At 31.6% G+C, this 23830-nt stretch overlaps 1 protein-coding gene across 2 annotated transcripts; it reads left to right on the top strand.

Moving 5' to 3' along the window:
• Window positions 1-1257: 1257 nt before the first annotated feature.
• LOC134680609 (heat shock 70 kDa protein 12B-like) lies at window positions 1258-14314 on the top strand. Of its 2 annotated transcripts, XM_063539717.1 has the most exons (7): window positions 1292-1367; window positions 3880-3940; window positions 7544-7650; window positions 9537-9942; window positions 10607-10825; window positions 11529-11685; window positions 12858-14314. In XM_063539717.1, exons 3-7 carry the CDS (start codon window positions 7547-7549, stop codon window positions 13958-13960), a joined length of 1989 nt encoding a protein of 662 aa, XP_063395787.1. In that variant the 5' UTR covers window positions 1292-1367; window positions 3880-3940; window positions 7544-7546; the 3' UTR covers window positions 13961-14314. The 2 variants fall into 2 exon arrangements, with proteins under 2 accessions (XP_063395788.1, XP_063395787.1); XM_063539718.1 differs by lacking the exon at window positions 3880-3940 and having other exon boundaries at window positions 1258-1367.
• Window positions 14315-23830: the final 9516 nt, after the last annotated feature.

Raw genomic sequence — 23830 nt, 5'->3', positions numbered from 1 at the left:
AATAGAAAATGGGGTAAAATGAAGTTTGGCTTATATCTCTGAAACTAGAGCATTTAATACTGGTAGATCTAATCTGAGATCTATCTGCTTTGAAATTTTCAGATGCATCAGACAACTCGTTAGAATAGACTTAAACTGGGCCACAATTTTCATCTTATGATTTAAAATGTATCAGATGACCCTGTCATGCAGCCAACAGAGCTGCATTGGCGGATACAAATTGATCAGAGGGTGTTTACTATAGACGTTTCAGGGAAAATTGTAAAAAATAACCATTTCAAATGGTCACAACTTATTAATAATTATACGACTGCATAACTTTTGCGGTTTTATATTGATATCCTGTTGTCGTAGTCATCGTCCTCAGCGTAGTCCGAAGACAGATGGTTTCTGGATAATAACTTTAGTAAAAATAAATAAAATTTTTGTGAAGTTGTAACACAAGGTTAATAACCACATAAGAAAGGTTGAGATTGATTTTGGGGCTATGGTTTAGAAATAAGGGACAAAGAAAGGAGCCCAGATAAGCATTTTAGTAGTTTCCTGACAATACCATGTGCTTAAGGGCACGAATCTCTCTGAAATTATACCACAAAGGGATGATAAGGATTGACTTTGGGGGTTTCCTGTTTAATAGATAATTAAGAAAATTTTAATGCAATGTTAGGGAGGTAAAAAAAAGGGTGGGGAAAGGGGGTTTTGGCAATTTGCAACATCAGTGTATTGCACAAGAGCAAAACATGTTGAATTCAAATTCAAATCGTATAACCAATTCTAAGTTCTTTAACTATAGTTATTCTGTGTCAGAAACCTATTGTGTGTCAAATATTTTATTACAATCTAAATTCAGACCTGTACCAGTTGCTTTTAGTGTACTCATTTTCGCTAAACTGTATCAAGTGCTAATAGTGTACCCATTTTCGCCAAACTGATCATGGTTTGACCCCTGCGGTCGTATCCAGCTGCGCTCAGTAAAGCAATATATTTTAATGATGATAAGGGGTCAACAGTAACTATTGTAAGACTACAATGGGATGGACTGATTTTGATTTAACTACTGGGCAAAATTAAACTTAACTTTGCCTGAATCATTATTATGATATCTCATACATTGTATTATGACTTTACCTTATTGACATGATTTTCAAAAACAGAGTAGATATCTGAATAGTTTAACAATTTTATTTGATAAAACAGATACATATAACATTAGCATTATGTCAGCCCTATTTATGAACTGCACTTGATAGAGAGCAACACATCTGGTCTATTCACAGTAAAAAAATATCTGTATCTGATAAACTATAGTACAATGTAATCTCTATAGATACTTGTTCATTTTGGTGGAGAATGGAACAGGGAAATGGGTAAGTTAAGGTTTCCAATAGTTTTAGCAGTTCTTGATATCTCTTTTATGTATTACAATGTACTACTAAATTGAAAGTAAAGCCTATTGAGGGCAAATATATACAAAATTTAGTCCTGGTATCTATGAAGAGTTTATTTACAGACGTTCCGTTCTTCTATCACGTGCTCACTTTCTTTGCTTGATGACCCAGTCTGAGAGATAACTATCAAATAAGATGATAGTGTGTCAATGCTAACCATGGTTTTGCTATTACAGGGGTTGAATTGAATGAGAAAGTTGTTCTCGGGATTATTCAATGATATATGCACGTTTAATGAATCCTTTGCACTCTGAAAAAAAATCAATTTAGCTTGAATACATTTAATTAACTTGTAACCGAATGTATTCGAGATAATATTTCTACATTTGTTTTGAATTTGATCTTAAATTAAATTATTAATAGATATCTGAAACTGCATATGAATAGTTTAACCAAAGTGAAGTTTACCTAGTACTTTTACTTCTACATTTGGGTTCCAGCAATCGTTATTCTTTTGATTTTCCCATAATCTCTGATTTCAGATTAGATAGAATGATTAATGATGGAATCCCACCAATTTCCTGCACAAAGTGCAATACAAATAAACCAAATTAATTCTCTAAGTAGAAAGATGGAGATTAGAAGAAAACAAGAATAATCCATTTGAACAAAAATCACGTAAGAGAATAAACAGGAAAAGTTTATAATCTCTTTTTAAACATGCACAAACAAAAGTGATTGCTATTTGTGAAGGTTGTATTTGTAGTTATATAATTAATTAAAATCTTTTGCAAGCTTATTGTACGGACCCCTTTAAGATATCCTAGCTATTTTGTTGTATATGAGTTGAAACCTATTTCTATTTGACACATTCCCGGAGGGCAGTAGTTAGTTTATTAAAGGTACCAGGATTATAATTTAGTACACCAAACGCGCGTTTCGTCTACACAAGACTCATCGTGATGCTCATATCAAAATATTTATAAAGCCAAACTAGTTCAAAGTTGAAGAGCATTGAAGATCCAAAATTTCAAAAAGTTTTGCCAAATACTGCTTAGGTAATCTATGCATGGATTAAGAAAATCCTTAGATTTTCGAAAAAAAATGATGTTTTGTAAAAATGACAAAATTGTTGATATTCATGTCAACACCGGAGTGCTGACTACTGGGCTGGTGATACCCTCGGGGACGAAACGTCCACCAGCAGTGGCATCGACCCAGAGGGCAGTAGGATCAAGAGTATATTTGAAAAGCTACCTCTTTCTCTAATCTCTTAAACATATGCATATAACAATATGAACAAGTTATTGCAACTTATATTTACCCCTTTCCACTTTGCGGTTTCGAGTACTGCCTTGTAGCGACATTAAGCTATTCTTTTTCGAAATGTACAAGGTTGTCTTTTACGTGCAAGAGATATGGCTCTTAACACGGGTCAGCCATATATCGTCCCCGTCCGTCGGACTATCATCGTTTCTCAAGACTATACTCGCAAAGGGAGAGCCGAAAATTCAGTCCCTGAAACTTTCTCCCCGATTTGTTAATCATCTGACATAAATGTAGTTAAGTTCTTAACCACGCTTGGATGCAAACTAAACACTACTTGATAGATATTGCAAACGATAATCAAGTTCTAAAGAGGAAAAATCCAAGTCGCTTTCATCGTGCAACTATTGTTACTTTTAGACTAGTGTCATCATTTGTGTACTTAAAAATAGATTGAAATATGGAGACACTCATCATTATTAAAAAACCCCAAAACTTACACTTTGAATTAAACGAAAAGTTCTCTCAGACTGAGATTATTTAAAGATACTTTAATCTGGTAAGGAAAATTGGCACATATCCGTCTTCATCTGTGAAAACGATATCTTATAACGGTTTACGTTTATATTATTAACTACGAATGAGATGTAATGATATGTTCCGTAAAGGTTTGAAGAGAGATGAAGTTGAAATCATCTCATCACAGTTTGGTTTAACCGTTAAAAGGATATCGATATCTGATTCACAGATTGCAACAAATATGTTTCAATTACAACGTTACGTTACCCCGTCCTCCTTTACTCGTATGTGATCAACTAACGGTTTTGTACTCAAATAACAACACGACGAGTGCAACATGTTTTTATTTTTACTTATGAGTTTGAATTCCCATTTGGTATCTTTGTCATCTCTTTTCCATTACAAACGAAATATGCTTCATGATTTAAAATCACCAAAAATATACTTTTTAATGTGCATTTACGTGTTTCTTTAACATATTTAATAACCTTTACATTGAGAAACACCTGCACATAGGTTACGACATAATGGTTAAGACATATCGAATGACTTTTTTGACACACTACATGACTGTTTTTAGTTAAATTTATTTTAACAAAATGTGAAATATACTTCCTGGTTTGTATATTAGATAACACAACCTTTTTTAAATACTAATTTATTGATCCGTAACTGTTGATAGATATACTATATTATTTTTAAAAAGGAAGGTATTTGCAAGAGATAACGAATATTAGTTTGAAGTATAAACTACAGGAAGTATACCGGTAAGTATGTTATTTGTAACATGTTAGAAACCAAAACAAATATCTTTTAAAACTACATATATTGCGTGTAATTAATTTCTTCTGATTATAAATTTAACTCCGATTCAGTCAGCAATAAAGGAACACATTTTGTTGAATGCGAATTTGAAATAAGGAAAACGAACGATACGATTAAGTCTGTCGTATATCTTAACTTACGCCTAGAAATTGTCAAGTTGAGTACTCAGCTGAGAACAAAACATTTATATCTCAATCGTGTTTATTTGATCAACTTATAAAACCTGAACTAAGTTAAACTTTAATTCCACAAGAAGGCGTTAAAAATTTGTAAAATATTTTCATAAAGATTTACTTTCTATTTGTATGTAGTAAGAATCCATCAGCACATACATATAGAGTTTACATATTCCAATAACTACTGTACGAAAGCTATTGAACTAAATATCGAATGGTAAAGTCGAAATATACCCATGGCAACACGACTTGGTTGGCCATTATGGAATATTTATTTCCTAAAAGTTGAATATGTCCAAAAAGTTCCTTGTGCTTTTTTCTTATGCGAACTCCATCAAAACCGAGATGGTCTCTGGTGTCTCTGAAAGATAAACAGATCTTGCTCTACATTTGTTAGCTGTTATATTGCTCCTTTTAAATACTTTGATGAGTTATATATTAAGATTAAATACGTTCCAAATTTGTAGCCTATTGATCACGTAAATTACCTTATCCTGAAAGAATTTTATGAAAAATGTTAGACAAAATAAGAGTCGTATAAACAACTCAAAACATTATCTGGATGAAGATACGATGAGAAACTAAAGTCGTTTTACTAAAACATGTACTAGTTTACTTGAAAACCACATGAAGCAACTTATATTTTAGTAAGGCTCTATAAAATATAGGTTAAATGCAAAACTACGTATGGAATAGCATTTTTTGTCTCGAAAATTTGCCCACATCAATTTGGAATTTGACGGCCGCAAAATACAGTTTTGCCAGAGAAAAAGAACAGAATGATGCGATCCAACCAAACATAGAATTTGGAGTTATTGAATGAAATGTCATGTAGACATTTAAAGAATAAACACATCATAGATACCCGGATTAAATTTTGTATTACGCAAGACGCGCGTTTCGTCTACAAACGAATTATCAGTGTTGCTCAAATCCAAAAAAAGTAATAAAAGCCAAATAAAGTAAGAAGTTGAAGAACATTGATGATCAAAATTCCTACAAGTTTGGCCAACTACAGCTAAGGTAATCTTATCTATTTCGGAGGCAGAAAAGCCTTAGTATTTAAAAAAAAAGTTTTGTTAACAGATAATTTATAAATATGACCATATCAATGATAACTCATGTCAGCACAGAAGTGCTGATTACTGGGCCGGTGATACCCTCGGAAAACTAAAAGTCCACAAGCTATGGCATCGACCCAGTGATTGTAAATAAACTAGATATCATAGATACCACGATTAGATGGAAGTTATTACATGGGTCAATAAAACACATTATCCATTGTATTCGTACTTTCAAAACCTAACTAACTTCCCATCATTTTTCTCATTTTGTTATAAGATTACAATCCCCATGTTTATTTCCTGGTAAAAAAATATTTTCTTGACGTTTCAGTTTTTTAGTCCTGTATTTGATACAAGGCTTGTTTCATTTCAACTACAGTTAGCTTTTCTAATTTGCAATTTTTCTTTTGTCTGCTTTTTCCTTTTTAATGTGCGTCTCAGAGTGTATGAATTTTCAACTACGCTGTAAAATTCTGTACACCCCTGATTACACCAAGATAACTAATATTGTTTACTTTGATAGAAATGTTGAATGAAGAATGATATTTACAGCACACTAAAAAGGAAAAAGCAGACAAAAGAAAAATTGCAAATTAGAAAAGATAACTTATGAAACATGAAAAATAGTAATGAAAAATTTCCAGCGTAATATATTTTCAATGTCCATGTTGCTGCACATTGTCAAATACTTTTATAATTCATTGTTTAGAAATTTTTGTGTTTTTTGAGTTTACAGAAAAACAAAAAAACAAAAGTTTATACAAATAGATCATGCTTACAAGGGGTATTTGCCAAAAATACCGGTTGAGAGGTACAAGTTTCCAGAGCCGTTAGGCGAGGGTAATTTTATTACCTCGAAACCGGTATTTTTGGCAAATACCACGTGTAAGCATGATTTAATTGTTTAATTCCACCGAATGTTCTTTGTATCCATCTTGACCCCAGAAAGTTTATTGTAATCGGATATCATATGGAGTTTCTACTTGAATGTATATTTTTGTATATAAACTGCAGCTGTGCTATTTGCGCAGTTAAATTGCATTGGCCTTATAATCATTTCTGATCATTTTTGATGTACAGTCACTGACCGTATATATGATAAGCTGATGCTCGGCTGACTGCTACACTTTGTTCATCAGTTTGAGTACAGTAAATACAGGCGGATTCTAGTGTATGTTTATGACCAGTTGACAAAGCGTTCCTGTTGAGTTTTATTTATGACGTCATTAAAAGTACAGGTTTGAGGAATTGTTTACGTCATTCACTCTACATTCAATAAGTTAAATGATGTTTTCTATCCTAAATATTTTATTTGGAACCGTTTATTAAGAATGATCACAAATTTGTCCTTTTAGAATAGAAATAATTCATTGGGTTATTTTTAGACATGGTATTCCCCATCTACCATGGTATTTGCTAGCAATTACCCCGGCAGAGAAAAGAAATCTCAATACATAGAAATTGGTGAAAAATACCATGTCTCTCATCCAATTGAAATGCACCATTATAACATAAGGTGGAATTATAATTTCAATTTTTTTTAAATTGTTTTTAGCATTTAATTTTGATTTTTTTTTTCTTATTTTTTTTTTTTTTTTTATTTTGGCAAAATTTCATTTTTTCAAAAATTTTGGCAACATCTTATTTATCCTCGGGTGAACAAGGGTGGGTGTTATTTACACCGGGGTAGTCAACCAATCAGATTACAGTATTTTTGCTACATAAGAAATAATAAACTGTATCTGCTTTCAATGGAAAGCAGTATGTAGATAAACTCATCATATATACCAGGACCAAATTTTGTATTTACGCCAGCGCGTGTTTCGTCTACAAAAGACTATTCAGTGACGCTCGAATCCAAAAAAAGGTAAAAATGCAAAATAAAGTACGAAGTTGAAGAGCATTGAGGACCAAAATTTCTAAATCTTGCCGAATTCAGCTAAGGTAATCTATGCCTGAGGTAGAAAAGCCTTAGTATTTCAAAAGTTCAAAATTTTTAACCATATTTAGAAGATTTAATTTATATTCTAGATTAGTCTGTTGCATTGAAAAAATATAATTTATAATTAAGGACTGCATATATATCTTGCAGACATCTGAATTTTCCGGGTTAAGCAATAATTTTGTCCCTTTCAATTACATCAGCTCTTCACAGTTTTGTTAGTATTTGTTTTTTCAAATACATTGACAATGAGTTACGACAGCGAGACATTTATTATCAAAATAGACATGTGTTGCAGTAACAAGAGTACTGTTTAAAGTTTATTAAAAAAATCTAAACCTTGTGTTTCAAATATGATTTCAGATAATGGCAAAATATATTCGAAAGGTATTCAAAAAGAAGAAATCAAAGAAAAAACCCGAGGACATACCAGTTGCAAGTGAAGTGTCAGACGACTACGAAGAATTACAGTATGTTCTACTTTAGCATACACATTGTCTTTTTGACTAAATTTAATCCACAATTTTTGTTCATAAGGAATCGTCTGTACCAAGTCAGGAATATGACAGTTCTTTTCCAGACGTTAAATGTGTTTGAGCTTTTGATAAGAGAAATTCCATTTTGATTTTTCGTTTGAGTTCAGTGTTTTCGTTATTTTAGTTTTTAAAATATATTTTACCTACTAGTATTTTTATTTATAGTTATCAAAGGTACAAGGATTATAATTTAATACACCAGACATTTACATACTCTATTATCTACTATCAGACAGTACAGTAGATATGATATAATCTGTGTTCCTGCTTGCTATTCAAAACAATGATTTTCCTCAATGGTATACATGAGAATAAGGTCTGTCTCATATCTTGACTAACATCTAGAAATTAACAATGAGTGTCAGTTGAAAACAAAACTTCACGACAAAGGTATAAAAAAGAGATGATTTCAGCTTCCCATTTGTGATCTTTCCATTTCTTTGTAGCAACATGCAGCGCCTGCCAACTGAATATATATCTCCCAATTGATACAATCGATATTCCTGGGCTTGTATTTCCCATCATGATTTTCATGGTAGAGGGTTGCTGTTCACAACAAAGCTATTAATCCAATAGTTCCAAATAGGGAAGTTTAAAACATCCCTTCGTTAATTCGCCATCACACGTTGGTTGACCGTTATGGAATATCCGTTTCACAGATGATATAATATATGTTTCTTATGTCGTTACTACAATTCCGTTCCCTACTCACCAAGGTGACCTACAATATTAAACTATTTACCACGTCTGTAATAACATGAGCAACAAGACGACTGCCACATATGGAACAGGATTTGCTATCCTACAGAAGCACATGAGATCACCCTCAAATTTTGGTGGGGTACGTGTTGCTTAGTTTAAATTATCTATGTTGTGTCTTGTGTACTATATATTATTAGTCTGCTTGTCTTTGTCTCTTTCAGTCATGACGATGTTAGTTTATTTCCAATATATGAGTTTGAATGTCCCTCTGGTATATATCTTTCGCCCTTTTATCAAGAAAATATTATCTTTGAACCATCGTGATATATACCTCCTGATCACTGTAATTGTTTTAACAAGAATATATAAACACAGGTTCAGGTCTTAAAACGTTCTGCAAAACTAAATTAAAGCGCAGCAATGATAATATGGTATGTAAACTTATATTATAAGTTATATGGTTCGCTACTGACCCCCCTACGGATCCATAGAGGGTTAGTAAAATTCATAGGGGGTGAGGCCGGATGCCGAATTTATCGCACGGTGGACTTTTTCTGCTGCGTTTTGTTGAAAAACAAACAATGAAATACAACAACATTAATAGATGACGTCAGTATTACCCCCTATGAAATTTACTAACCCTCTACGGTCTCATGGGGGGTCACCACGTGACGGCGTTAAACCAATCACAACGTGATAATTTACCCACGGTGCGATAACAAGATTTAGTACATATCTAAATCATTTGCAAAAATTCAAATTCAATTAAAACAAACGCGTAGAAAAGTATTTAGATAAGGCCAAAGTTTCCTTTAGGCAAGCTTTAACACGCAGTACGTTTATTTCTACAACTAGTTTAGTTGACATGAACTATTTTTGATTCAGTCATTGGTATTTATTTAGATGAGTGTGTTGTTGTCTTCAAGGAAATGATGATTTTCAAAAAATAAGAACCAGATATTGACAAAACCACAACTTACAGTACATCTGGTTTTAGACAATACAATTACATTGGCATACTGCTGAACATTATACTTTTGATTACATTTTGCAAACACAAACGAGAATTAATATCTCTTACATGCATTTTATATTGATATTTTTTAAATAATTCAAAGCTTGTACGAGGCAGAAGAAGAAAGTCGATACGATCATGTAGAATTCAACCAAAATGCAGCTTCTGTGACACCTGAGGAGGATCAACCAAATGAATCATCTATTGATTTAAACTATTTACTTGTCGCAGCAATAGACTTGGGCACAGCTGCATCGGGATATGCATTCTCCTTCCGAAATGATTTTAAAGCCAACCCATTAAAAATTTCGACTCACATATGGACTGCTGCAACTACAGTTCTAAGATCGGCAAAGACTCCAACATGTATACTCTTCAACCCAGAAGGCCACTTTGAAGCTTTTGGATACGAAGCTCAGAACGAGTTTTCTTCATTGATTACAGACGAGGAAAATGTTGAGGAGTGGTACTATTTTGAGAATTTTAAGATGTCACTTTATGAATGCAAGGTACTCTTCATTGAAATCTTATAAGTTAAATACATAAAATATAGGGGAAAACTTATATATGTTTCATTAAATTGTTAAAAGGGAGAAAGTTGACAGAAAAAAAATCAAAAAAAATCCAACGAAAACTGTCCTATTCACAATTGCCTGCAAAGTTTAATTTTTGTATTCTATTCTTTATGCACCGATACAATTTATCGCAGTGTGTTATACGTATGTTCATTAAAAGTTCATTTACAGTTCATTACTTAGAATTATTATCAAGCAGCAAATGTACTTCGAGATTATTATGCGAATCTGGTCTTGTTTTTTAATATAGTTTTAAAAAAGATTTAATATAAAGACGAAAGGCAAGTAAAATAAAGGCAACAGTAGTATACCGCTGTTCAAAACTCATAAATCCATGCACAAAAAACAAAATCGGGGCAACAAACCAAAACCGAGGGAAACGCATTAAATATAAGAGAACAACGACACAACACCGAAACACAGCAGCACACAGAAACGGACCAAGCAACAGACAATACACCACGAGAATAACAAATATAACATCAAAACCAAATACATAAATATGTAACATTTATATGTAAATAAACTGTATCATCATTTGATAAAATTTGTGTCTCATATGCATCAGCTTCGAATCAATTTTACATTCTATTTGTAGGATTTAACCTTCCATACCGAAATTAAAGCCACAAATGGCAAACCACTACCAGCTATCACTGTATTTTCCGAGTCAATAAAATACCTTAAGAATCATCTAACAAATAGATGTTTGAACATGACATGTGGTCTAAAAGATGAAGATATTTTGTGGACGTTGACTGTACCTGCTATATGGAATGACAAAGCTAAATTGTTCATGCGAAGGGCTGCCGAAATGGTAAATAACTATAAGAAGATTTCGTATGAGTGCCGAAGAGTCAACTCTTCATTCAAATCACAATTTGTAAAAGTAAACCATTATAGGTAAAAAGTACAGCCTTCACCAAACAGCAAGCAATAAAGAGAACAAAAAATAACTAAAAACATATATGTTGAAAATAATTGCCAATGAGACAACTAACATAGAAATTTAAAATTATAGGCCACTGTTCGACCTTCAGAAATGAGGAAGGCCAAACCGCATTGATGGCATGTCGACTTGAGTTATAATTCGGTCGACCAATACATAGTTCTTTTGTACCGCTGATATAAGAAAACTATATGCAATCCACACTTAAGAAATATTCATCCATGATTCCTGCCGAAAATTGGTGAACTAATGCAGTGTTTCAGAAACAACATAACCATAATGAAAATAAGAAATTAGAAAACACAAGTCTCATTTTTTTTGTAAAGTTATAAGGTGTTTTATTACATAAGAAGTTAAAGATTTTTCTTATTGCTTATACATGTACTTAAATACACTTGCATTGTACATTGTGGGTTTAAAAGGAAAATACTCTTGATAAAACATGGTTTCATTTTATAATATTTTCTTCGTTGTGCCAAATATGTTAATCACAGATGATTCTTTTAGACACTCGGAATACATTGTTTCTAATAATTCAAATTATATACTCATCCTTTTTTAATGCTAATAGGCAGGTATCCCCAGATCACAACTTCTTCTAGCTTTAGAACCTGAAGCTGGTGCTATATTTTGTAAACATATACCTGTAGAAGTGAGAAGATTTGATGACAAAGATGAAGTAGAGGGTTTCCGAAATGGTTCTCGGTACATGGTCATAGATGCTGGAGGTAGGAATATCTATTTACAGAAATTGATAAAAAATTATAATAGGTTAACATGCATGAGTTTTTAGAACACCTTGGTCGATAGGAAAATAAAACATGTAACTCTATAAATTAAAACAAATGACAAAAACATGATTTTAAACAGAATAGACACTAAGTTAGGTTAAACCCTTTCATTAACACAAAACCGTGGACATAGGGCAATATACTATCAAGGAGATACCAGTATAGTAGTCTATATCACAATTGACTCTTCTAAAACAGAATTTACATTAGCATGCATACAACAGTATATTAACAGAAATGGTATTCGAATCGTATAGACTTAACCAGTAAAAATGCATTTTTATACATTATTGTGATTACTTTAAAACCATTTAAACTGATAGTATATGTATTGGTACATAAAATTGTTTTCATGTAGAAAGTAAAATCTCAAAAATATTGAACTCCGAGGAAAATTCACAGAGGAGAGTCCCTTATCAAATGGCAAAATCAAAAGCTCATACACATCAAATGAATCGTTTTGATTTTTATCTGAAGAAATATTTTCTTTGATTATTATTTTGTGCATTTCAGGGGGGAACCGTTGATATAATAATTCATGACATAATTCACATTTCAATTCATCAGTCTGAGTTTATAAGCCGTAAAACAATTAAAACAGTTAATGACCATGAGGATCTTCTTCAAAAGCTTCTTACCGAGTATGAAGAAAGAATTGGTTTGGTAGACTGACACTTACCTTAGCTGTATTTGGCAAAACTTTTAGAAATTTTGGTCTTCAATGCTCCTCAACTTCGTATTTTATTTAGCCTTTTAAACATTTTTGCTTCGAGGGTCACTGATGAGTCTTTTATAGACGAAACGCGCGTCTGCCGTAAATATATTTTTTTTCCTGGTATCTATGATGAGTTTATTTTCGACATGACGACCTTAATAGGTAATATTAACAGCAATATTGGATCATCTTGAGTTGTTTTTGTGCTTTTAATGCATCTGATGATTCAAAAGTAAAATAAAATAAAATACCGAACTCCGAAGACAATTCTCAAGGAAATTCCCTAATCAAATGGCAAAATCAAAAGCTCAAACACATCAAACACACCAAACAAATCATTTTGACGTTTAATTTGTGGAACTATTTTCATTAGTTATTATTTTGTGCATTTCAGGTGGAACCGTCGATATAACAATTCATGAAGTAGTTGATGAACAAAATATTCGAGAAATATATGCTGCCAATGGCGGACCATGGGGTGGAAATAACATCAACAAAGCATTTATCGATTTTCTCAAGGAACTATTTGGAATGGAGACTTTTGAGGAGTTTCAGCGCAAATGTGTTGATGACTGCATTGATATTATTAGGGAATTCGAGACCAAAAAACAGACAATGAAAATAGATGATTCTAATGCGATAATTAGAGTTCCTATTGGCCTTACCGAAATCTTTAAGATGCACAATAAGGACAAATATAGCGATGTCTCTTCGCGTATTCAGTCATTAGAACAATATAATAATCAAGTGGAAATAAAAAAGGATAAACTTATTCTAAAAGGAGACCTATTCTTTAAATTCTTCATTCCGACAGTTGATAAAATAGTTCGTCACGTTGATGGTCTTTTTAAAGAGAATGAAAACATAGACTCCATACTTTTGATTGGTGGTTTTGCAGATTCTGATTATTTACAGAATAGAATCAAAGCACATTTTAAATCAATACGTATTATAATTCCAGATGATGCATCACTTAGTGTTCTTAAAGGGGCTGTTATATTTGGACATGACAGTAGAATTGTCTCAAGTCGAGTATTAAAATGTTCTTATGGTATCGAGTGTTCTTATGATTTCATTGAAGGAGTTCACGATAAATCGAAGCAATACACTAACCCATTAGGTATTGTTAAGTGTCGCCATGTCTTTGGTATAATAGCTAAAATGGGCCAATCAGTAGAACGAAGCTGTGCATCTAAAGAGCGATATCTCCTTGTGGATGAACCACACATTGAAAAGGCCGAAATTGCAATATATGTGTCAACAATATATGAGAACCCAAAATATATAACGGACGAAGGCTGTAGGAAAATTGGATATTTTGTAACTCGATTAAAAGGAGATACGGATAGCGTTCGGCGAAAACTTTACTTTAGTCTAAAATTTGGAGAAACCGAAGTAAAAGTTTTGTGTCGACAAGACGGTTCTACGGAAACTAGCGAAAAACTGCTGGACCTTCTAGGGGAAGACGAACACACAGTTGGTTCTACAAAGACATGAAATACATTTAATTGCTAAAATGTAAGGAAGAAAATAATGGGGTTGATATTAAAAAAACAACAATATATCAATTGTACGCTTAAATTGTAATAACCTGAAAAGTATTTACGAATCATTATTCATCATATGATTTGTCATTTTACAATTTAGTTGATGAACATTTTCAGGTAGAGATATAAATGTAATACGGTTAAGAATAGATAAACATACAACTTAATTCTTATTTCATTTTAAATATTTATTCTAGCAACAGTGCAAAATTTGTTATTTGTCAGAAACATTGTCAAATGGTATACATTTATTAAGCTGTTCAATAGACTGGGACTAGGTATTTCGGGGTATTGTCTCATTGTAAATAGTCCTCATATGATTTTACTAGTATTTATCAATGGTATTTTTGACATTAAACTTTGTATAGGGAAAATAATTCAATTTATTTGATTAAAAACAGCAAAGATATTCCACAAAATTGCTGACAAATTCACATATAGACACAATAATTCCATTAAAAAAAAATATTAGTTGATGAATTAACATAAACAAAAAGGGGAATTAAGACACTTGTTTCTACAAATCTTTTCCAAGTAAATTTAGCACAATGTTTTTTTTGAATGAAGAAAACGTTGACAATTTCCTAACATATCCATCAGATGTACTTTTCCGTGACTCATTTCCAAATTAATGTCTTAAATAAAACTATTCGTTTAGATCTAAAATAACTAAAATACATTTGAAATACTTTTAAGATGTGTGTATGAAACGGGGAGTTATAATTCTAGACTCATTAAACATACCAAACTTAACATTTGTACACCAGAACAGACAGCGCACTTTGTTTACACACTTCTCATCAGTAACGCTCGATTAAAAACAGTGTAAAGGCTGAAACAAATACAAAGTTGAAGAACACTTAAAACCGAAAGTTCCAAAATGATATGGAGAAAGCGACAATCAAAATATATGCCTAGGTGAAAGAAACACATACCATGCTGGAAATAAACCGAAATTTTGTAACACTGATTGTGAAGTTAAAGAATATTTCAATGATATATGTTCATATAAACAAATAATGACTACGCCAGTCATGCACTAGTAAGAACAAAACTTTATTTTTAATTTTTAAACGAATTACAAATTAATACTACTGTGTAATACAATTTGTACATTAGTAGTTAATTGGAAAAAAGCTACAATTTGAATACCTCGTTATAAACATGGATTTACATACCGGAGTTAATATCTTAACTATCAAATATTTGCTCTCGTATAATTAACAATGTAAAAACAAATTGGAACTCAGGTCAATGCAAAATAGAGTACTATGAATTTGAAACAATGGCACAATAAGTATTATGGATTTGAACTCGCGTCAATGACAAATAAATCATTATGGACTAAAGGATTTAATGAAGTAGGTTATATTTGCTTAAATCTGACGTTGCTCAAGGTCATACTATTCACACACTGTATATCGTTAACACACATTCATCTGTTGATACTTTATTCTTAGAAAAAAATGAATAACCTATTAGTGTGTATATGCTTTGAAAAAAGGCAAAAAATACCAAACGAACATTCAAACTCACAAGTTGAAAACAAAGTTACAACGTCATGACAAAAAAAACCCTAACAAACACACAATTATAGTACACAAGACACAACATTGAAAACTTAAGACTGAGCAACAGGTACAAAATGGACCCCTCCATAAAACTTGGGATGTTTTCGGGTGTTACGGAACTGTAAGCAGATCCTGATCCACATGTGGTACCCGTCGTTTTGATCTGTTAGTACAGACCCGGTAATAAATCTAATTCGAGAGATCACATTCGGGAAAAGTGACGTGTTTGTATATACGACATTGGGTCAACCAACTCGTGTTGCGACTGTAAAATTTACAAAGGAATGATTTCATTTTCACCATTTGTAAATCTTTAATTTTGGGTTCCTTTGAGTAGCAATCTATAAGGATATCATCATAGAAAAATACAAGTTCTGGAGTATAGTATCAACCGGGATAAATATGTAATACGTTTACAGGAATTGTAAACCAAGTATGAATTATCCATCACTAAGACAAGATTCTTGATTATACGTTGGCCATTATTTTTTTATGAAACAAAGCAGTAACAACTCTTTGAATTTGCCTTTAGTTTGAAATGGGGAATGCATGTGCAAAGTGTAGAGAAGTAAAATGTTTTAATACTATTGCAAGATGAAAGAGTCTTAGATTATATGTACTATAAAAGATCTTTTGGATATTTTAGTATCCACATCTGATTTACGACACTTCTAGACAGTTTCACAATAATGCTGAAGCCCGGCTTTGATTGATGATAACATATATGTTAATAATTCAGACAGATGTTTCGTTGTTCACTTTGAAGTACAAGCAATACACCGTTGTTTGTAGTTACGGTATCCAATACAGTGTTGAAATATTCAGTTATTCATCTTGGGTTGTAATTCAAACAAAAACGAACATAGAACATAATCAATTTCCTCTTTTTGGGCTCTATCTGTTGGGATAATAACATATTTCTCATGGAGGTAGGACAAGTGTTTTGCAACATTAGGGTCTTTAAGGGAAATTCATGGTATACCGCTATTTTGGATTGTACTATCACAGTGCACACTCGGTCTAGTTATTTGCCCAAATCTATAAATTTGTAGACGGATCTGAAATTTTATTGGTTAGACTGTTTATTTATATGAAGAAAATTTTGCTGATTTATTGCATTAATCAAAATATTTTAACGAATACTAAACATTTATTTTATAGAATCATTTTTTCAACTAAGCCATTAAAGGGGAATTAACTCTTTCAGTAAAAAAAATTCATTCTGGACTAATAGGGATCTTTTTTTTTCTTATCGCAAGAAAACAAGTTCGATGACACCATTTTTTCTTTTCTTACAAAATTTTATAAAACCGATCTTCTCACAATTTATTTCAAAACTCCATCTGATATATTTCTTTTTATGCACAAAAAATTGTATTTTCATGATCATTCTAAGCAAATTTAGGCAATTTTCATCAACACATAGCTTGAATAATATCACAGGAACCTATCTTTTTTATTATATTTATGAAAAGAGCATTGTAAAGTCTATAGTTTGGCAAAGTATAGGAAAATTCTATCTCGGGAAACGTATACCTATGATATACCTTAAAGATTGACGGTGCATGGGTATTCATTTGGTAGACCTTTTCAGTTTATTAGTCGCAAACATCGATAGATTGATCGTTTTCTACTATACATAGATCACAGGTTATGTGCGTCGACTTTCTGTAAAAATACCACAACGAAAAAGAGTATGAACGGTGAATTGACAGGTCAGACGACTATTCTGGTATCTAACCTTCTATTAGACCGCGAAATCTATTATCTTATGAGGGGATACACCGACACATTGTCATCGTATTAGTAAAAAAAATCGTGATGATAACCGATTTAAAATAAAACTAGTGTACAAGCATTTAGTTTACTGTAAATTCAGAAATTGTTGCGAGGTTTTTATTATTGCGAATAATGCGACTGAGTTGTAAACGCAATAATTAAAACTCGCATTTTGTAATATTTTAACTGAATTCAGCATGACTTTTCTCAAAATCGTAAAAATTAAAATCGCATTCAAGTGTAAAATGACAAAATCGCAATAATAAATGCACGCAATAATTTCTGAATTTACAGTATTACATAATGTTTTTAATATCCAATATCATGTATAGTTCACTCTGGGACTTTAATATTGCAGCCTTTTGTCGACTTCTTATTTGGATAAACCTGACGATCATAAGAGGCATTTTCCTCAAATACATTCCTAAACTGAATACTTAATATAAATATTTAACAATGAAACTATATATGAAAATTTGTTAATTCATTATGAGGGTTGTTATATTGAGATAGTGTGACATGGTGTCGTATATTGGATGATTTTAAGATAAATGAAGATGATTAAGCGAGAAGATCTGAAGGTATTTCAACTCGTATTTGTTACCATCAAATGAAATTGACAGGACTGTTAGTCCAAGTGCTTCCGGTGCTTAATATTAACCACTCGCCGTTACACACATACCACTCATTCAAATTGTCGCGCTGTAAGAGTAACTACTTTTGTTTATATTTGTATTGTTCACACATCGTTTCCAAAATAATGATTTTTTTACGACCTTTTTTTAAAGAAAAATTACGAGGCAGTCTTTCACATACCCTTGATTCATCGAATTTCTGCTCAGATACTGATGACGTTTTACAAATGTGTAGCGGCTGCAAACTCTAAATTCTGTTAATATAATTTGTATTCAGTTTGTACTCATAGGAATAAAACCATATTCAAACTAAGTAGATAATTGAAAACATGGTATGAGTGTCAACGAGACAACTTTTAATCTAAGTCACAATTTGTAAACGACTACCAGTATAGGTCAGTTTACGGTCTTCAAAACGGAGCATTGGCTTGCACTAAGCATTAGGCTATAAATGGATCAAATAATGACTGGTGTAAAACCCTTCAAACAGGAAAACCTGTTTTTTTTATTATATATAATCTTATATATATATATAAAACGAGAAACGAGAAACATTTAGAAACCACAACAACAAACGTAAACCACGGAACATCAGGTTTCCGAGTCTTTCTTAACTCTTTTTTAATCATACATCTTATAAAGATAAGATATATGCGATGACTGCCAATGAGACAACTAGTCATCAATAATTAATAATAATTGAATGCAAGTAATTATTGGCAACCATGCAGACCTCAACGACGATAACATTGAAACCTTTATGTTTCATCTTTCATATATTGTGTTTGCGTGATCCAAACTGTATCTACTAAAATGTTTAGCGACAGCAGTTTTACAATAATTGATAAAAAATATTTTTATAAGTTAACAATAAAAGATAAATGGTTTCCTACTATTTTGATCCTTTTTGTTCTGAAAATAGCGTTTTTTCCCGGCTCCAATTGCGTGTAATAACCGTTAATTGCATTCTTTTTTAATCATTGAAATAAATTGTTTTAAAATGTATGTACTTTATATATGCTGTTAGCCTTCGGTAAAACCTTATATATGTAAGTAGGTTGGTCATTAATGCAGTGACTGAGTAAACAATGCTTAAATACAAAATTAAAAATAAAGCATGATATGTACACAAAACCGACGATGGCAATATTTTTTAATTGGATGAAATAGATTGTTTCATAACGAAATCTCAGGACAAAACGAAAGACAACTTAGTATCCACCCATTGATCAATTTGCGCTGCTTATGTTACATAACTCATATTTCAATTCATCAGTATGAGTTCATAAGCTGTTTAAGCAATTTTAAAAATGTTCATTAGGACGAAGAAAATATTGGTCTAGTATGTCAACATGACGAACTTATTAATAGGTCACATTAACGGCAAATGATTTGAAAAAACATGAGAAACACGACGGATGTCAAACGTGGAGTAGGATCTGCTTACCCTTGCAGAGCACCTGATAACACCACCAGTTTTTGGTTGAGCTCGTGTTGCTTAGTCTATTTTTTATGTTGTGTCTTGTGAACAATTATTTGTCTTTTTATTTGTTAGCCATAGTATTTATTGTCAATCAATGAGTTTGACTATAATTTTGATCTATGACACAATGTACATACAATATTAATGAAAAGAGGTTACATTTTACATGTATGATGAACAGTGTGATGATATACAACACAAATAAGTACACATTGAATAACAAGAATGCATACACAATAATTTAGTGTTTTGACGTCATTGAAAGACATGGCTTGTGCAATGCAGGAATACAAGTTCACATGTTTGCGGGCGTGCAAACACTCTCTTTAATTTGAATAATTGTGTAACAGTAATAATGTAAGAACTATAAAAATCAGTAAAATATAGGGTTCAGCTCATCAGATCAAACAAAAAGTATCAAAAGACCTAGCTTACAAATCTTCAATACCCTTGATCACTATACATTAAAAAGACTTTAAGTTAAGATCTGAGAGTACTCACATTAACTTTTACCAATCTCACTACTGAATATATTCTTTAACTGAGCCAAAAAACTTTGAAATGAAGATGAAAGACGCTGATAAAGAAAACAAATATATGAACTTGAACTCGAGTAAATAGTAATAACATTAACGGCACAAATTCTTTGTTTGCACCAGATGCAGTAACATTAGTTGTTTCTTTAGAATGAATATTTTTTTACATTCAATTTAGTATCTTATTTTTAAAAAATAAACTTCTCTTAGAAAGCGGAATATTTTATTATATCAATTGTTTTACGTTTTGATATGGAGAAAGACAAACAATGTTTTTAAATTCATGTGCATGCAATCGTTGAATCAAACTTGCAAATCTAAGTGAACTTTGGTGTAAATTAAATCTATGATTAGATAGATAATCTTAGAATACAAGAAGACGATTAGATAAATCAGCTTAGAATCAAAATAGATCGAAACATAAAATTACATCCTTTTGTAATGGTTTGGAAAGATAAAATCATAGAAAGAAATGTCAAATGTCTGCTTTAACGGGTGTGTCGAAAATAAGGAATAAAAAAACCCAATTAAGTCGCTTGTTTTTGTTTTTTTCTTCAAATTATTGATCTATTAACATTTAATAGCATAGACAAACAAAACACTGTTAAGGTCAGTAAATGGGCTATGTCGCAAACTTTGATAAACATTTGTATATAACCTTGTCTCGTTGAACTACAACTGATAATATTAAATGTTACAGATTGATTTCTTTAAATATGAGTGAATATTTACTTAGAAAGCACATACCATAGGCAAAAAACTTTTAATTCTTTGTTGTCTTAAAATCATGAAATCTTCCAATTTTTACTCCATATATTTTTATTAAACTGTATGTTGTTGGCACTTAAATTTCTGTTTTAATGATATAAAATAATAATCATGTGGTCTCCAATTTCGTTTTGTGTCTAATAATCAATTAGCTACCTTGTTGTTAGTGAAAAACTTTGAATGATGTAAACTGGAAAAACGAAGTCATTGAGCCTTTTTTTTGCATTATTATAACAGAAATTTAAAGGCTAACAACACATAGTTTTATTTTTTAGAATCAATCTAGGCAGCAGAAACAGAGATTTGATGATTTGAAGACAAATATTACAAATATTCACTCATCTTGAAGAGATTCAACTAGTTATATCTCAAAATATAAATGAAATAAATGCATTTTTTTTTAATTGTCGACACACCACGTGTCGATACCTCCGGATTATCGATTCAGGTTGTTACTCTCTTTGTTGTCAAATTCTAAATGTTTGCACAGAAATACCAGTTTGAACATGGTAAATCATTTTTACCTTTTATCGAGATTAACATAACCGTAAAATAGTATGTTGGCATCATTAAACTAGACAATGACTGTTAGTCTTAGTCAAGATTTTGTATTGTCTTTATTCGTTCTCCTTAGTTACTGATTTCTGACAACTTTTAAGTTTGAATAGCGGATTAAATATCCCATAGACGTCTTAAGTTATCATTTCATTGTAAGTGTAAGATGAAGGATGGTTGTACCATCCCAAACTATGTAATGCTCTATAAACTTGTCGCTAAATGATGCACTAATATGAGTATTACTAGGATGTCACATGGGGGCCAGGATTCGCGCACCCTTCCATTGCATCGGAAACAGTTTTTGGTGTGGATTGGCTGCTCAGTGTGTAGTTTGTTATGCTTTACTTTGTGTATTGTTAATTGTCGTTGAATCGTTTTTCGACTTTATTGCTATATCATTGTTTTCGACTACTGAATATTTTTGTGCTATCCTTCGCCTATTATCTATAAAATGTATGCCCCTTTTATTTCAACGTTTATCGTTTCCTGTTAATATTATGCGACTTCCTGATATAAAAGACAATTAAATAAAAATGAACGCAAGACATGCCTAATCAGTTTTTAAAGAGATATTTCTGAGCCTATTTATTAATGTTTCTTCGTCAAATTGTATTTAATCAAAACGATAAGTTCAAATATTTGTCATACAGCATGCACATAAAATATACAATAAAGGGAATAAAGAATTCATAAAATCATAATCACGTAGACAATATTAGTCTAACTGAGCGAGGTGATTTTCTTAAATGATGAAATGATATTACTGTTAATGCTATATAGAGTTGAACATGTTGTACGAAGAAATGTTTGTTCGTTATATTTTTTATTATGAATAAATGATCAAAGGTTCTGGGGACTTGACTGCGTTATCAATTTTAGCAAAATGAGATAACATTCCATTTTAACACTGTATGGTTTTTAATGTGCGATAATCAATTTCGTCAAATGACAAAATCTTTGAAATAACCAAACAATAAATTGTATTTTCATAATTTTAAATTCGTTGATAACTAGAATTTAAAACTTATATCATATAATAGACAAGGATGACACTAATAACAAACGATTAACTTTTAGCTAAATAACTGATAATTGTATATGCAAACGTTCCTATGTACAGGTATCCTATTCTATACCAACAAAAACAATGTTGACGATAAAATCAAAAACATTTGAAACACTTATTTATAATTAGTTAAAGGGTTTGACGAACGTTTATATATGAATAGGAAACAGCTAAATGACTGGTATATAGTATTATTGGATTTGTTACTCTAAGGTTTCAAAAGTTTTTATTGTCAATCTGTGCGACCTGAAGGAAAATCATTTGATCCGTTTGATGCTGTATTTCAAATATTGATGTATCTAAAGGGAAATCATTTAAAGCATGTAAAAACAATTTAATCATTAAAATACCTTTGAAGGTTTATATATTAAAGATATAAAAAAATTTGCACAAAGTATAGCAATAACCGTGCACAACAAATTCTCTTTCTATACATTAACTATTAGAGCATTTCTTATCCACTGCAGCTTGATTATTTCTTGAAAATTTCCAGAATACCCAAATTTCGAGATATATATTTTCATAGACAAAAAATGTCATAGTATAAATATGACGTCATAGTTGACTGTTTAGGATGAAGAGGACATGAACAAAAATGGGACGAAAGATACCAGAGGGCCAGTCAAACTCATAAATCGAAACTAAACTGACTACGCCATGGCTAAAAAATGAAAATGACAAACAGAACAACAATAGTACACATGACACAACATAGAAAACTAAAGAATAAACAACAAAACAAAAACAAAAACTGGCGGTGATCTCAGGTGCTCCAGAAGGGTAAGCAGATCCTGTCGTGTTGCTTATGAGATAACACATCCAGTAAATATTCTAATTCGGTAGGTCACTTTTATGAAAGGAAAGGTGAATGTAGTTACGACGTAAGGAACATATCCGATATCATTTGTGAAACGGTTATTCCATAACGATCAACCAACTCGTGATTGCGTCCGTAATATTTACGAAGAGATGATTGCAACTTCACCATTTGAAACTCTTGATTTAATAGATTCCTTGTGAGCAACAACCCTCTATCAAGAAAATCAACAAACTGTTATAAAACTGTTATTAAAAAAAAACCATAAAAAAAATCTAAACTAGAGTCTGTTTGAGCTAAATATACATTACATCTGACCTTGGTATATCCCTCTCTGAATTTATGTTTCTTCAGAGGTTTTTATCTAAATTATTTTTAATAGAAAATCGATTATTCATGAAAATTATACTGCTCATTTGTGCCCATTCTGTCATGTAGTGTTGTCTTTTTAGCGATATCTTTGAACATGTTCATGTAAGTGGGAGGTTTCGTTAGGAACAAAACTAAGCTCAACCCTCCATTTGTACTCAAAAGGTCCTATACCATATCAGAAATATGGCATTTGTTATCAAATAGTTCGTTCTATGTTTTATGTTTGATTTTGTTG

Source organism: Mytilus trossulus, chromosome 8, assembly GCF_036588685.1.
Source record: "Mytilus trossulus isolate FHL-02 chromosome 8, PNRI_Mtr1.1.1.hap1, whole genome shotgun sequence".
Taxonomy (NCBI): Eukaryota; Metazoa; Mollusca; class Bivalvia; order Mytilida; family Mytilidae; genus Mytilus; species Mytilus trossulus.
Note: the sequence above shows the minus strand (reverse complement) of the source record. Positions and strands in the feature narration are given on the sequence as shown.

Coding starts and splice junctions, on each gene's coding strand:
- LOC134680609 (XM_063539718.1), top strand. CDS start 7,547: ATGGCAAAATATATTCGAAAGGTATTCAAAAAGAAGAAATCAAAGAAA. Junction 7,651..9,536: donor GACGACTACGAAGAATTACA/GTATGTTCTACT, acceptor AATAATTCAAAG/CTTGTACGAGGCAGAAGAAG. Junction 11,686..12,857: donor CATGGTCATAGATGCTGGAG/GTAGGAATATCT, acceptor TGTGCATTTCAG/GTGGAACCGTCGATATAACA.